This window comes from Phytophthora cinnamomi (assembly GCF_018691715.1).
Source record: "Phytophthora cinnamomi strain GKB4 chromosome Unknown Contig45, whole genome shotgun sequence".
NCBI lineage: Eukaryota > Oomycota > Peronosporomycetes > Peronosporales > Peronosporaceae > Phytophthora > Phytophthora cinnamomi.
In genome coordinates, this window is record NW_027150978.1 from 59,236 (window position 1) to 71,413 (window position 12,178).

Here is a 12,178-nt window from a genome sequence, read left to right on the forward strand (position 1 = left end):
GCGCGGCGCGAGGTCTCACTGCTGTATACGTTTATGGCTTCCGCAGCAGTGATGACGTTCTCGTGATCGAGATGAATTATGCGTTCGACTGCATCCTAGTTATCCCGTGGCTTGCACGGTGTCAGCCAGACATTGACTGGCTAGCTCGGTTAGTCAAGCGTCGACGCGGCTTCGACGTTCGTGAAGTGTTCACGCACCTCTTGGTAGCCCCAAGAGACTGGCCTCGCATCACCGTTGTAGACAAGAACACCACGACGCGAGTCGTGCACAGAGCGAGCGATGGCCCTCTATGCATGGCTTGTGCTATGTTGTTAGATGTGGATGAAAAAGTTCCCTCGCCTCAACGCGAGGATGAAGACGGGGGTGGTCGAGCGCGGGGCGCTCCCACAGCCCAAGACAATCAAGAGCACGGCGGTCGAGCATGAGTTCCCGCTGGAAAACGCAGCGGTCGAGCATGAGTTTCCGCTGAACAAGGCAGCGGTAGAGCGTGCGTTCCCGCAGGATGAGAAGGCGGTCGAGCATGGGTTCCCGCCGAGCTACAAGTCGGCGGTGGAGCATGGGTTCCCGTCGCACAACGCGACGACGGTCGAGCAGGGGTTCCCGTCGCACAATTAGTCGACGGTCGAGCGTGGGCTCCCGTCCCAAGCTGAGCGAGTGGCTGGACGCGTGCTACTCCCGCAAACCGATGGCGCAAACGAGCACGTGGTGCAACCACGTGCCTCCGGTGTGGTCGAGCGTGGCCTCCCACACCTAGAGGAGGGTGATTCATCGGCTAGCGAAACCGAGGCGTCCTCTTCGAGCACCCGCTCGAAGCACAGGAAGAAAAACAAGTCGAAGCGTTGCTTGAAGCCACGTCCGGAGCTTCTGGCTGGAGCCACTCCACCGACAGAGTCGGTGTCTGTTCTTGAATACGTGGAGGGAGCTCCACACCGATCGCGCGTTATCGAAGTCGCGAGTCCGCCTCGCGAAGCGAAGTCCATCACGGTCCTCCCAGGGCTGTCCTGGAAGAACTTCATGCGATCCCTGAAGGCCGGCGAGATTGAGCAGGTGTGCCTAATCACCGAGTCGAGTTCGGCGGAAGCGTTCAACACCGTCGAAGTCGATGGTGGTGAGCTGTCCCGACCCAAGAACGCCGAACCAAAGTCGGCGCGCGAGGAGCGCTTTGTGGCGCAGTCCTGGGCGGCACTGCGAGAGTCGGGCAACCCGGTGTACGAGACGGCCCGCGAGTTCGCGGACATTTTTCCCGACAAGATCCCCGCCGAGCTTCCGGCGGATCGCGGAGTACGCCACGAGATCGATCTCGTGCCTGGAACGAAGTATTGTGTCACTCGGCAGTGGCTGATCAGGTGAAAGCCACCGACGAGTTCTTCGAGAGTCGTCGCAAGGCAGGGCATGTGCGCGAGAGCATCTCGCCGCACTCGAGTCCAACCTTCTGCGTGAAGAAGGCCACGGGCGGGTGGCGCATTGTCCACGCGTTCAACAAGTTGAACGATGCCACCATCCCCGCGCAGACACCAATCCCACGGAAGGACATAGTGCTGGACTCCATGGCGGGTAGCGCGATCTACAGTGCCATCGACCTAACCGATGGGTTCTACCAGATCCTGATGAGAGAGTGCGATATTCCTCTCACCGCAGTGAGCACGCCGAGCGGCATGCTTTGGGAGTGGTTAGTAAAGCCCCAAGGATGGAAGAACGCACCGGCAACATTTAATCGCATGGTCTCCCACGTGTTGCGACTTCGCACCGAGTTACTTCGATGATATCTTCGTACATAGTCGCGCTGAGGGCAAGCTCAGCGCCGTGGAAGTCCACCTGAAACACCTTCGGCAAGTCTTCCAGGTGATGCGAGACAACAAGCTGTACGCAAACTTGAAGAAATGTGTGTTTTGTGCACCGGAGATCCCGGTGTTAGGCTGCTATGTGAGCAATGAGGATGGAGTCCGTGCTGACCCCGAGAAGGTCGCATCAATATGTTCGTGGCCGACTCCCGCGAATCCCACCGAGCTGCGTCAGTGGCTGGGCATGGCAAACTACTTGCACAAGTACACGTAGGACTATGCCAAGCTGATCTAGCCATTGTCGTCGCTACTGAAGAAAGACACTATGTGGTCGTGGCGACAGGAACACCAGGTCGCCTTCGACTCGGTGAAGAAGAGCTTGTCATCCGCGCCCGTCTTGATGCTAGCGGACGAGTCGAAACCATTCCACGTCGTCTGCGACGCGAGCGACTTCGCCATCGGGTGTGCCCTGATGCAGGTCGACGAGGAGGGCCGAGAGCGAGTGGTTAGCTACCAATCCCGCCAGTTGAAGCCGGCGGAGAGGAATTATCCAGTGCATGACAAGGAGCTCCTCGCCATGCGCTACGCACTGGTCAAGTTCAGGGTTTACCTGCTCGGGGAACAGACATTTTTTCGGTTTACACCGACCACGCATCGCTGCAGACAGCGATGAAATCGTCTCATCTATCTCAGCGGATGGCTCGTTGACTGTCATTCTTCTCTGAGTATAACTTCGTGGTACACTACAAGCCCGGCAAGAACAACATCCTCGCCGACGCGTTGTCTCGGCGTCCTGACTACGATCCACGCGAGCGACTTGGGCGTCAGACACCTGACGATGAGGACGAATACTCGTGGTCGACGTGTGTGGCGTCAAACTTGTACCTGACGAGCGTCACCCCTGCGGTGTCGTTGCGAGAGGAGGTCACAACCGCGTATGAACACGACGCACAGTATGCTGCCATCGTGACACACCTTCGCTCACCCAGCGATGCGACACGGAAGACTCTATCGCGCTCAATTCGCAGTCACATCGAGCGTTATAGTCTCGATGGCTCTCTACGGATGTACGCCATCGACCACTTCGATGACCCGAGAATCGTGATGCCGAACGACGGAAACCTTCGTGCGCGGATCATCCACGAGTATCATGATGCTCCTGTCGGAGGTCACTTGGGACGCGAAAAGCGTCGAGGCGGTGGCGCGAGATTTCTACTTGCCACACTTCTACAAGTGGGTACGCAAGTGGGTGCGCACTTGTGAAATCTGCCAGCGAGTGAAGCTGTCGCCGTCTTCACAGTCCCCACTGCGCCCACTCCCAATCCCCACCGAGGTGTGGCGCTCGGTGTCGATGGACTTTGTCTTCGGGCTACCTCCCGATGAACAGGGGCGCACCGGGGTCCTCGTGTTCGAGTTCGAAGCGTTCGCAAACTGAGTGTGATACCCCACTCGCTTCCGCTGGGACTCTCAGTTCTCCGCGCGCTGCAGCTGCAGCGCGTGATTTCAAAGCTCAAGGCTCTCCGCGCGCTGCGCCTGCAGCGCGCGATCCGTGGATGCCGTTCGCGTCCGAGATCTTGGACCGGTATGGGAACTCGGTACCTCCGAATGAGGTGTCGTTATACGTATGCAGCGCCATCAAAGATGACGCCGTGGCTGCCGAGCTGCACTTTGATGCGGAAACGCATCAAAGGCGTGACTATTACATCGGACTCTTCCATGAGCTCCGATGGTTTCAAAGCAAGAAGACATCTTCTCGCAGCAAAGTGCCCGAGTGGCAGGCACTTTGTCAAAGCTGGAACGCCTTTGTTGAGAACTTCAACAAGAAACCGAGTGCTTACCGTGATCGGATTAAGCAAGCGCGTGATCGCTTCGAGACGTACTCGAAGCGTGGAAAGTTGGAGCAACTTCATGTTGCTGCGGAGGAGGCAAATGTGCCGTGCGCTGTGCCCGAGGGCTTTCAGTGCACGAAGTGCTTCCCAGATGCGGTCCGCTTGAGCGACCGCAACCTGAACGGGTACACGTCGTTCCGTGCGCCCGAGAGTCTTAAAGAGCTCCGTGCTAAGTTCTTAGCACGTGAGGGTTCGGGCGCTAGCGATGATCGCAGCGCTCGTATTACTTCCGCTGCGCCAGCGCGTACTGCTCCTCGTACGCCCTCACCATTTCCGGAACGTCCTCCAGCAAGACGTTCCGCTGCTCCCATGTATCTTCATGGGGAGGAAATCCTCTCCAACGAATACGAAAACGAGCCCCTTGAGGGTTCGTTTTCGGGATACTATGGTCAACAATCCGCTCAACAATCCAGCGGGTTGAGCCGCGGGCGTCACGGATCGGCGGTGGCGGGGGTGGGAACACGCCCCGGGTATGATCAGCCCCGGGCTGATCAGTATGCGTCTCTCCACGACCGGGTGACCGCCGTGGAGCGTTTGCAGAGCGCTGAGTTCGCCGCCCTGAAGCAAGAGCTGGCGAACTAGACGGCCCAAGTCGCGGCGGTCTCGCAGACCGCCTCGAATATCCAGGTCGAGTTGGGGACCCGGATGAAGGAGTTGCTCCAGCGCGCGGACGCGCTGGAGGAGAGGCTGCTCGTCGCCGAGGCCAGGGTTTCCGCTTCTGCCTCGGCTCCTGCCGAGGCTTCGGGTCCGCCGAGCTAGATGGCTCGTGCTGCAGGATGGCTTCTGCCGTCCGACGTAAAAGGTCGGATGGAGGCGCATGCTAGACGGTAGGTCTAGCGTGTAAACGTTGTCATGCCGAGCCAACACAGTGAACGGCCCGATGAAGCGCGGAGCAAGCTTGCTTGCTCCGAAATCCGAAACTGCATGTTTAGGCAGGTTTTGAGTAGCTAACAAAACCAATGAACTAACTTTGAATTCATTTGCGTTGCTTCTGCCCACATTGTCTGCGTTCAGCTTCTGTTGATCAACAGAACCTGCTATTGCATCCTGGACAAACCGGATTACGGCTTGTCTTTTGGTAAGGAAGTTGATTGCATCCGAGCTGAAGTCATTCAGCTCGCTCTTCGCTAGAGGCCCGGCCTCTGCGTGGTTCTTCGCGGTGTCTGCGCCCTGCGCAGACTCATGCGTTTTGTTCGTTGTTGCAGCTGACACTGTGCAAGTGTCAGCGGTTTTCTGCGGCTGCTGTATTGCAGTCGTAGATCCTCCCCCACTTAAAGTGGGAGCCATCACTCCGAGTAAACTCGGTAGACGTGGATGCCGCATGGCATTCACGTAGAACGGTGTATGCCCGGTTGGGGCATGCACTGAGTTGTTGACGGCAAACTCTGCCATCGCTCGCTCCGGTATTGGAACGAGTGAGCGTAGCTCTTCAAAATGTCGACGAGCACGCGATTCACGCGCTCGGCTTGACCGTCCGTCTGCGGATGATCCGCAGTCGACATTGAAAGCTGGCTCCCAAGAAGTGTAAACACTTCTTGCCAGAGGTGCGCTGTGAAGCGCGGGTCTCTGTCCGACACGATGTCGGTCGGCATGCCATGGTGTTTGAACACCATGTCGACGAACAGACGGGCCGTCTGCTTCGCGGTCATCTCTGCCGGCACCGCAGCAAGATGTACCATCTTGCTGAAGCGGTCGACGAAGACCACAACACCGGTATTCCCTCCGCTGTCCGGGAGAAGACCAAAGATGAAGTCCAACGACATGGACTTCCAACACTCCGACGGAGTCGGTAGTGATTATAACGGAGCCTGCGCGAATGGCGCAGGCTTTACGCGTTGGCATACCTCGCAAGCACGGATGTACTTGCGCACCCACTTGTACTGGTGGTGCCAGTAGAAGTCGCGCGTGAGAAGGACGTGTGTCTTCTCACGTCCGAGATGTCCCGCAGTCGGGGCATCATGGTATTCGTACATGATCCTGAGTCGCAGGTCATGGTCATTCGGCACGACAACGCGGTCCGCGTTGTCGTCGACTGCATTGTAAAGAAGCAGTCCGTTGTGCACCCGATATCGGTGTGCACACGCTCGAAGGTGCTTGGGCAGCTTCTGACGGGACTTGTCAGAAGGTGTTGTGCCATAGGCCAGCAAGAGTTTCGCGTCCGCGTCGTGCACGCACGCGGCCTTCACATCGTCCAACAGAGACGATGTGGGTTTGCTCGATCGCATGACGTCAATGGTATTGACGGCAGTAGCTTCTGCGTAGTCCGGCCGACGTGATAACGCGTCGGCCACTACATTCAATCTTCCGGGTTTGTATTCGACCCGGAAGTTATACTCCGCAAAGAATGAGAGCCATCTCGCCATTCTTTGTGATATGTGTGGCGACTTCACTGCGGTGCGCAGTGATGCATGATCGGTGTAGACCACAAATGGTCTACTTCCAAGTAGATACACTCGGAACTTTGCGAGTGCATATTTCATGGCAAGGAGTTCCTTGTCATGTACCGGATAGTTGCGCTCAGCTGGCTTCAGCTGACGCGATTGGTAGTAGACGACACGATCACGGCCCTCGTGATCGTGCTGCGTCAACGCGCATCCGATCGCGAAATCGGATGCGTCACACACTACGTGAAATGGGCGATCTTGGTCAGCCACTGCCAAGATCGGCGCCTCAGTCAAGCCCCGCTTGACTGCATCGAATGCCTTTTGGCAATCGATTGTCCACTTCCACACAGCTTCTTTCTTAAGAAGTTGTGACAGCGGGCGGATCTTGCCCGCGTACCTCCACGTACTTGAACAAGTACGTGGCCAAGCCAAGGAACTGCCTCAGTTCCTTGACACTTGAAGGCGTTGGCCATTCATTAATCACTCTGACCTTTCCGGGTCAGGGCGAACGTCATTTATCCTTACGAGACACCCGAGGACGGGTATCTCGCTTGCCCCGAAGATACACTTCTTCAGGTTCGCGTAGAGCTTATGCTTTCGCATAAGCTCAAGTAGCTTCCGGAGATGCACCCTGTGCATCTCTACGTCGGTCTTCCCGTCCACAGCCCGGCTGTGGATGAACACATCATCGAAGCAGCTCGGTGCGAAGTCGCGCGCCGAGCGCAACAAGTGCGTCACGCACCTGTTGAAAGTCGCAGGGGCATTCTTAAGCCCCTGTGGCATTACTAGCCATTCCCAGAGCATGCCGCTTGGCGTGCTCACTGCCGTGAGAGGGATGTCGCTCTCACGCATTAGGATCTGATAGAATCCATCTCGCAAGTCGAGAGCACTGTAAACGGTGCTCCCGGCCATCGAATCGATGATAACATCTTTTTGCGGTATCGGCGTCTGCGCTGGTACCGTCGCATCGTTCAGCTTGTTATACGCATGAACGATGCGCCATCCGCCCTGTGGCTTTTTGACACAGAACGTCGGATCACTGTGCGAGGACTTTGATTCCCGTCCTTGTCCTGCTTTGCGACGACTTTCAAAGAAGTCGTCGATTGCTTTTACTTGCTCTCACGGCAGTGGCCACTGCCGCGTGACACAGTACTTCGTGCCCGGCACGAGATCAATCTCGTGCTGAATGCCCTTATCCTGCGGAAGCTCCGCAGGAATTTCTTCCGGGAGTACATCTTTGTACTCCCTCAACAATTCGTAATAGGGACTCAACTTCAGCGAGTCCCAACTTTGTTCCTCGAAGCGCTCTCGCTTCGTCTTCGCACTGAGAGCGTCTTCACTCTCAGTGGTACTTCCCATGAAGAGCTGTCTCAGCTCTTCGCTCTCGCTCTCCGTTCTTTCGCTGTTCGAAAGAACGCAGACCCGCTCGATGCGTCCATCGTGCAAGTCGCGCGTGAAGCGCCTCCAGCTCATGACTGGAAGCGAAGTCAACTCCGACGCCGTCGTCGGAGGATAGCGAATCCCATTTCACGATACTGGAATCCAGTATCGGTGGGCGCCAAGACGCTTAGCGTCTCGACGTCCAGCGCCACCGCCTCACTCTGCCCATCAGACGGTTCTCGTGGCGTCTCGGTCCCGGACCGAGACTTGTGCAGCGTTCTCCGCGTGCGCCGTCTTCTTATTGTGCGGAGCCGGGCTCCGCACAGTTGACCGTCTGGTCCAGGCCCGGCCGTGGACAGTTGTTCGCCGGCGGACCCTGTCCGCGGGCGCGCGGTATCAAGCCCGGCTTGACCGCATGTTCCTTCGTGCAGCCCGGCTGCACGGTAATGTGTCCCTTCGCCGGGAGACCCTGTCTGCGGGCGCGCGATATCAAGCCCGGCTTGATCGCATGGCGCTTCGTCATGCAGCCCGGCTGCACGACAGCATGCAAATTGCGTCAGTGCGGTACGTTTGCAACCGTCCGCACTGTTTGCAGCGTCAACTCCCGGAGTTGACACGTCTTCGTCACCTCGACGCCATTCATTGGCGGAGCCCCTCATGACCGAGGGTGCGTCGGCTCCGGGAGCCGACGCTTCGTCGTCGACCTGACCCGGAGAGGTCAGGGATTGTCCCTTACACACTTGAACGTGGGTGTTGGTTCCCGGAACCAGCACATCTTTTTCTTCCGACGTCGGCAGCATTGCCGGCGTTGGTCTCACTTGTGCGTGCCCTCGCGCACTTCTTGGGCACTCCTGGACAGCAGCATTAAGCGCTGTCTCGACTGGTGAGCCGCGCGCACCTGCTGGTGCGTGCGCTGCGGTAACAGGGCCATCGCTCTCTGTTCCGCAGTCGTGACCGAAGCGCACGAGCGTGCGCTTCTTCCAGTCAATTACCGGATCATGCCGTGCAAGTCATGGCATGCCCATAACAACGTCGAACTTATCGTCCAGGTCCAGGACGATAAAGTGTTCGACAAACACTTGTTGTTTGTACGAGAAGCGCACGTTAACGACGCGCTTCTCGGTCTTCACGATGGCACCTGTTGCCAGTCGCACTTCCAGAAGACTTCGAGGTACATTTACCTCCTCGAAGTCAAGACTCGGCAGGCTCTGTAGTTGAACAAAGTTATTCGACGCGCCTGAATCTACCAATGCTCGAAGAGAGTCACTTGCTCTCTTCGAGTAAACCTTCAAGATGACTAGGTTCGGCCTGTCATCTTGCTTCTTGCAGCGAGAGCTAGTCTCACTGGGGGCTGCAGTCCTCAGTGTCGCGTGCCCGATGTCGGCACGCGTGACTGCATTACCAGTAGGGCGCCCCGCGCCTACTGGATGTTCGCGTTTTTTTGTTGGCCTGCGGTGATGCCTAGCATCGCCACGACGGTCTCCTCCAGGGGGCATGGGAGCTGTGCACTCCCGTGCAAAGTGACCGATCCTTCCGCAACGGAAGCATCGCACGTTGCCTCCCTGCTGCTGGTAACCAGCAGTTGTTGCGTTCGAGAGGTCCATTGGTTCTGGACCTCCCGTCCTCGCTACCGGGCGCGGTAGCGGCCTCGGCACATTTCCATGGAGTTTAGCCTGCCGCAGGCTAAACGCTTCTTGCATGGCAAGAGTGACTGCAGCTTCGAGAGTACTCGGGTACTCTCGGAAGAGATAGGTCTTCACGGGCCCATCTCTAAGTCCTTTCATGAACGTGTCGACCTTGGTCGCCTCGTCAATCGGGTTAGTCACGATATTTGATACCAAATATCGTGCGCGCTGCGCGTAAGCATGGACGTCATGCTTACCCTGCTGAAGGTCGAGGAACTCCGCCCTCGACCGGAACTCGTTTTGCGGGGGCTCAAACGCTTGTTTGAGCTCCTCTTTGAACACTTCGTACGTGCTGAAGCACGTAGGATCGGAGAGTCGGCGTCCATACGCCCAACTCCTCGCTCGTCCGCCAAGACATGACATGGCGAACGCGATCTTCGACAGCGGGTCGACGATGCGTCGAGCCGCAATGGCTGTGTCGAGCTCGACAAGCCATCGGAGGAGAGGCTCGCCCTCTCTTCCCTCGTAATTGCTTACGCTCAACTTTAATGGTTGAGCACGCGGTGTCGTCCCTGACGACACCGTCACTGAGGAAGCAGCATCACGCTGCTTCTTCATGATGAAGCCCAGAGCAACGCCATGTTGCCTCGTCGGCGATAGCGTACGCAGCATCGTAGCTATCGCCGCAGCGGCGCTAATTCCGCTGAGCGCGAGCGCGCCTGAGGGCGGTGCCTCGCTGTGTGCCAGCGTTGACGCGGTCGGCATGATGCCGAGGAACTGTGGAGTGGCACATAATTCACTGAGTGGAGGCTGTGGATCGAGCAGCAATTCGCTGTGTGTCGGTCGAGACACCGGAGCTCTTCCAGAGCTGAACGAGGTGGCGCCGGTAGAGGCGCGTGTTCGAAGGTCTCTTCGAGACGGACCACGTCGGCGAAGAGGAGGCAGCGGCACCGCTGGCTGCGAAGTGCAAGGCGTCTGAACTCGCACGAGTCGAGAATGGCGTGTCGAGCGGGGGTGCTCCACGCGAGATCGAGCAGCTCTACACACTCGTGAACGGAGTGACGGGCGACGTCGACGGGAATATCCGTCTCGACGCGCTGCCCTCACTCAAGGCTCTCTTAGAGCTGAACGAAATATCCTTGGCCGAGTTCGGCGAGGCCCTGAGGGCCGGCGAATTAGCCGAGGTGGTCGTGATACGACCGGATGAAGAACTGAACTCGTCATCGCTTCTTGATGAAGCTGTCCTCGAGGACACCAAGAAGGCGCTGAATGCGCGTAGCGGGTCCGCTATCCTGAAGGACCCTACCGATCCTTTTTACCTGGTGGTAAAGGAGTACGAGGACGTGGTGTCCAAGGAGTCGCCCTCGGGGATACCTCCGGATCGAGGTGTGCGTCATGACATTGATCTTGTTCCCGGAACTAAATACTGCGTGACCAGGCAGTGGCCTTTGCCAAAGGAGCAATGTGACGTCATTGACGCATTGTTCCGTGAGAAGCACGAGGCAGGCATGGTGCATGAGAGCAAATCTCCACACTCTACGCCCACCTTCTGTGTCATAATGCCGAATGGCAAGTGGAATATCGTGTATGGTGCGAGGCGAGGAAGGTCACTTGGGGGGTTGAATCGAAATTCAGAAGTGATTGGATTGTTGGAGCTTACACCCTAGGCTAGTGCTAAAGACACGCGACCGGGCGTCCTATCAACTAGTGCGTCTAATCAACCATCATTCTACACTACTCGTCCTATCAACCTACTCGTCTAATCAACGTGTGGTCGTATTGGACCGGTTCGGGTACCTCGGAACTGGTACAGTGTACCAAGGTTCAGTACCCTGCAAGACGCCCCCTCAATGCAAACACGCGTGAACGCCGAGCGCAGCTGTCAAGTCCTTGTGGCGTGGTTAGGTAAGTCCCTTGGTCATGATGTCGGCCAGCATGGTGGCAGTCTCGCAGTACTCGACGATCACTTCGCCGCGCTTGACTTCGTCGCGGATGTGATGGTACTTGATGTCGATGTGCTTGGCGCGTCCATGGTTGACGGGATTCTTGGTCATCTTGATGCACGACTGGTTGTCTTCGAAAATCTTCAACTCGGGCGTGACTCCGCCTGCAGCAGCCAGGATCTCGCACAGCAGCTTGTGCACCCACTTGCCTTCTTGAATCGCCAAACTCAGTGCGATGTACTTGTAGACGTGCATCTCGCGGACGACGGAGTGGTTCAAGCGGTCGGCAGTGGTGACATTGTCGTGTCGATGAAGACCCCACGTGGGATCAAGAAGGGTTGTGTGGCACATTCCCAAGTTGTCGCGCAACTTGTTTTCGGTTGGGCGTTTCACTAAGGATGTTGGGCCTGTGACGTTCGAGCGCGACGGGTGCTTCGCGGAGAAGAAGAACATCAAGTGGCAGCTCAGAGCACGTGAAGGCAAGGGACCGTTCGAGTTGTGCATGACTCCAGTCATGCCTGACGAGGCGAATGTGTCAAGCCTGAAGGAACGCAAAGGGGACACCACGTCGTACCTCTGACACCTTCGACTTGGTCACATTGGCCACGGTGGTCTAGACGCCATCGTCAAAAAGGGTTACGCTGTTGGGATGGACATAGCGGCTGTTAAGCAGTGGGAACTGTGCGATGGGTGTGCCCTTGGCAAGCAAACGCGAGTGAGTTACATGCCCAAGTCCCCAAACCGAGCCAAAAAAATGTTGGAAGTCATCCACAGTGATGTCTGCGGTCCGATGAAGACGCAGACTTTCAGTGGCAAGAAGTACTTCGTCACGTTCATCGACGAGTACTCGCACTTTTGTGTGGTTTACTTGCTGCGGAGCAAAGTCCGAGGTAGCTGCCAAGTTTGCTGAGTTCGTGGCGTTCGCCGAAACTCAGACGGGTGGTCACGTGAGAACGCTCCGTGTGAAGCAACCCCATAGCGACAACTATGGCGATGCGGTCTCCGAAATCAGGGAATAGCCTCGGCTAGACCTCGATCTCAGACCACCCAACTCAGAATCTGAGATTAGATCTCAGATCCCAAGCTGGGTGAGGCGTGTGTTCCTCACTCTTGCAATCCCTTGACTTGGTTCTTCCTAAGGCTACGCTGTGGGTCCAGACTTGCGTCGGCCACACC

General features: G+C 57.2%; 3 protein-coding genes across 3 annotated transcripts; 2 read left to right on the forward strand and 1 right to left on the reverse strand.

The window, feature by feature from the left end:
* Positions 1 to 351: 351 nt before the first annotated feature.
* Positions 352 to 615, forward strand: IUM83_15585 (Transposon Tf2-6 polyprotein; the record flags this gene model as incomplete). Its single annotated transcript, XM_067940415.1, has 1 exon — positions 352 to 615. The coding sequence occupies one exon, from the start codon at positions 352 to 354 to the stop codon at positions 613 to 615; it is 264 nt and encodes an 87-aa protein (XP_067790615.1).
* A 9,397-nt stretch (positions 616 to 10,012) lies between these two features.
* IUM83_15586 (reverse transcriptase) lies at positions 10,013 to 10,731 on the forward strand (the record flags this gene model as incomplete). The annotated part of the gene is made up of 2 exons (XM_067940416.1): positions 10,013 to 10,649; positions 10,727 to 10,731. 2 exons carry the CDS (start codon positions 10,013 to 10,015, stop codon positions 10,729 to 10,731), a joined length of 642 nt encoding a protein of 213 aa, XP_067790642.1.
* A 229-nt stretch (positions 10,732 to 10,960) lies between these two features.
* On the reverse strand, positions 10,961 to 11,281 carry IUM83_15587 (Integrase catalytic core protein; the record flags this gene model as incomplete). The annotated part of the gene is made up of 1 exon (XM_067940417.1): positions 10,961 to 11,281. One exon carries the CDS (start codon positions 11,279 to 11,281, stop codon positions 10,961 to 10,963), a length of 321 nt encoding a protein of 106 aa, XP_067790641.1.
* Between the last annotated feature and the right edge of the window lie 897 nt (positions 11,282 to 12,178).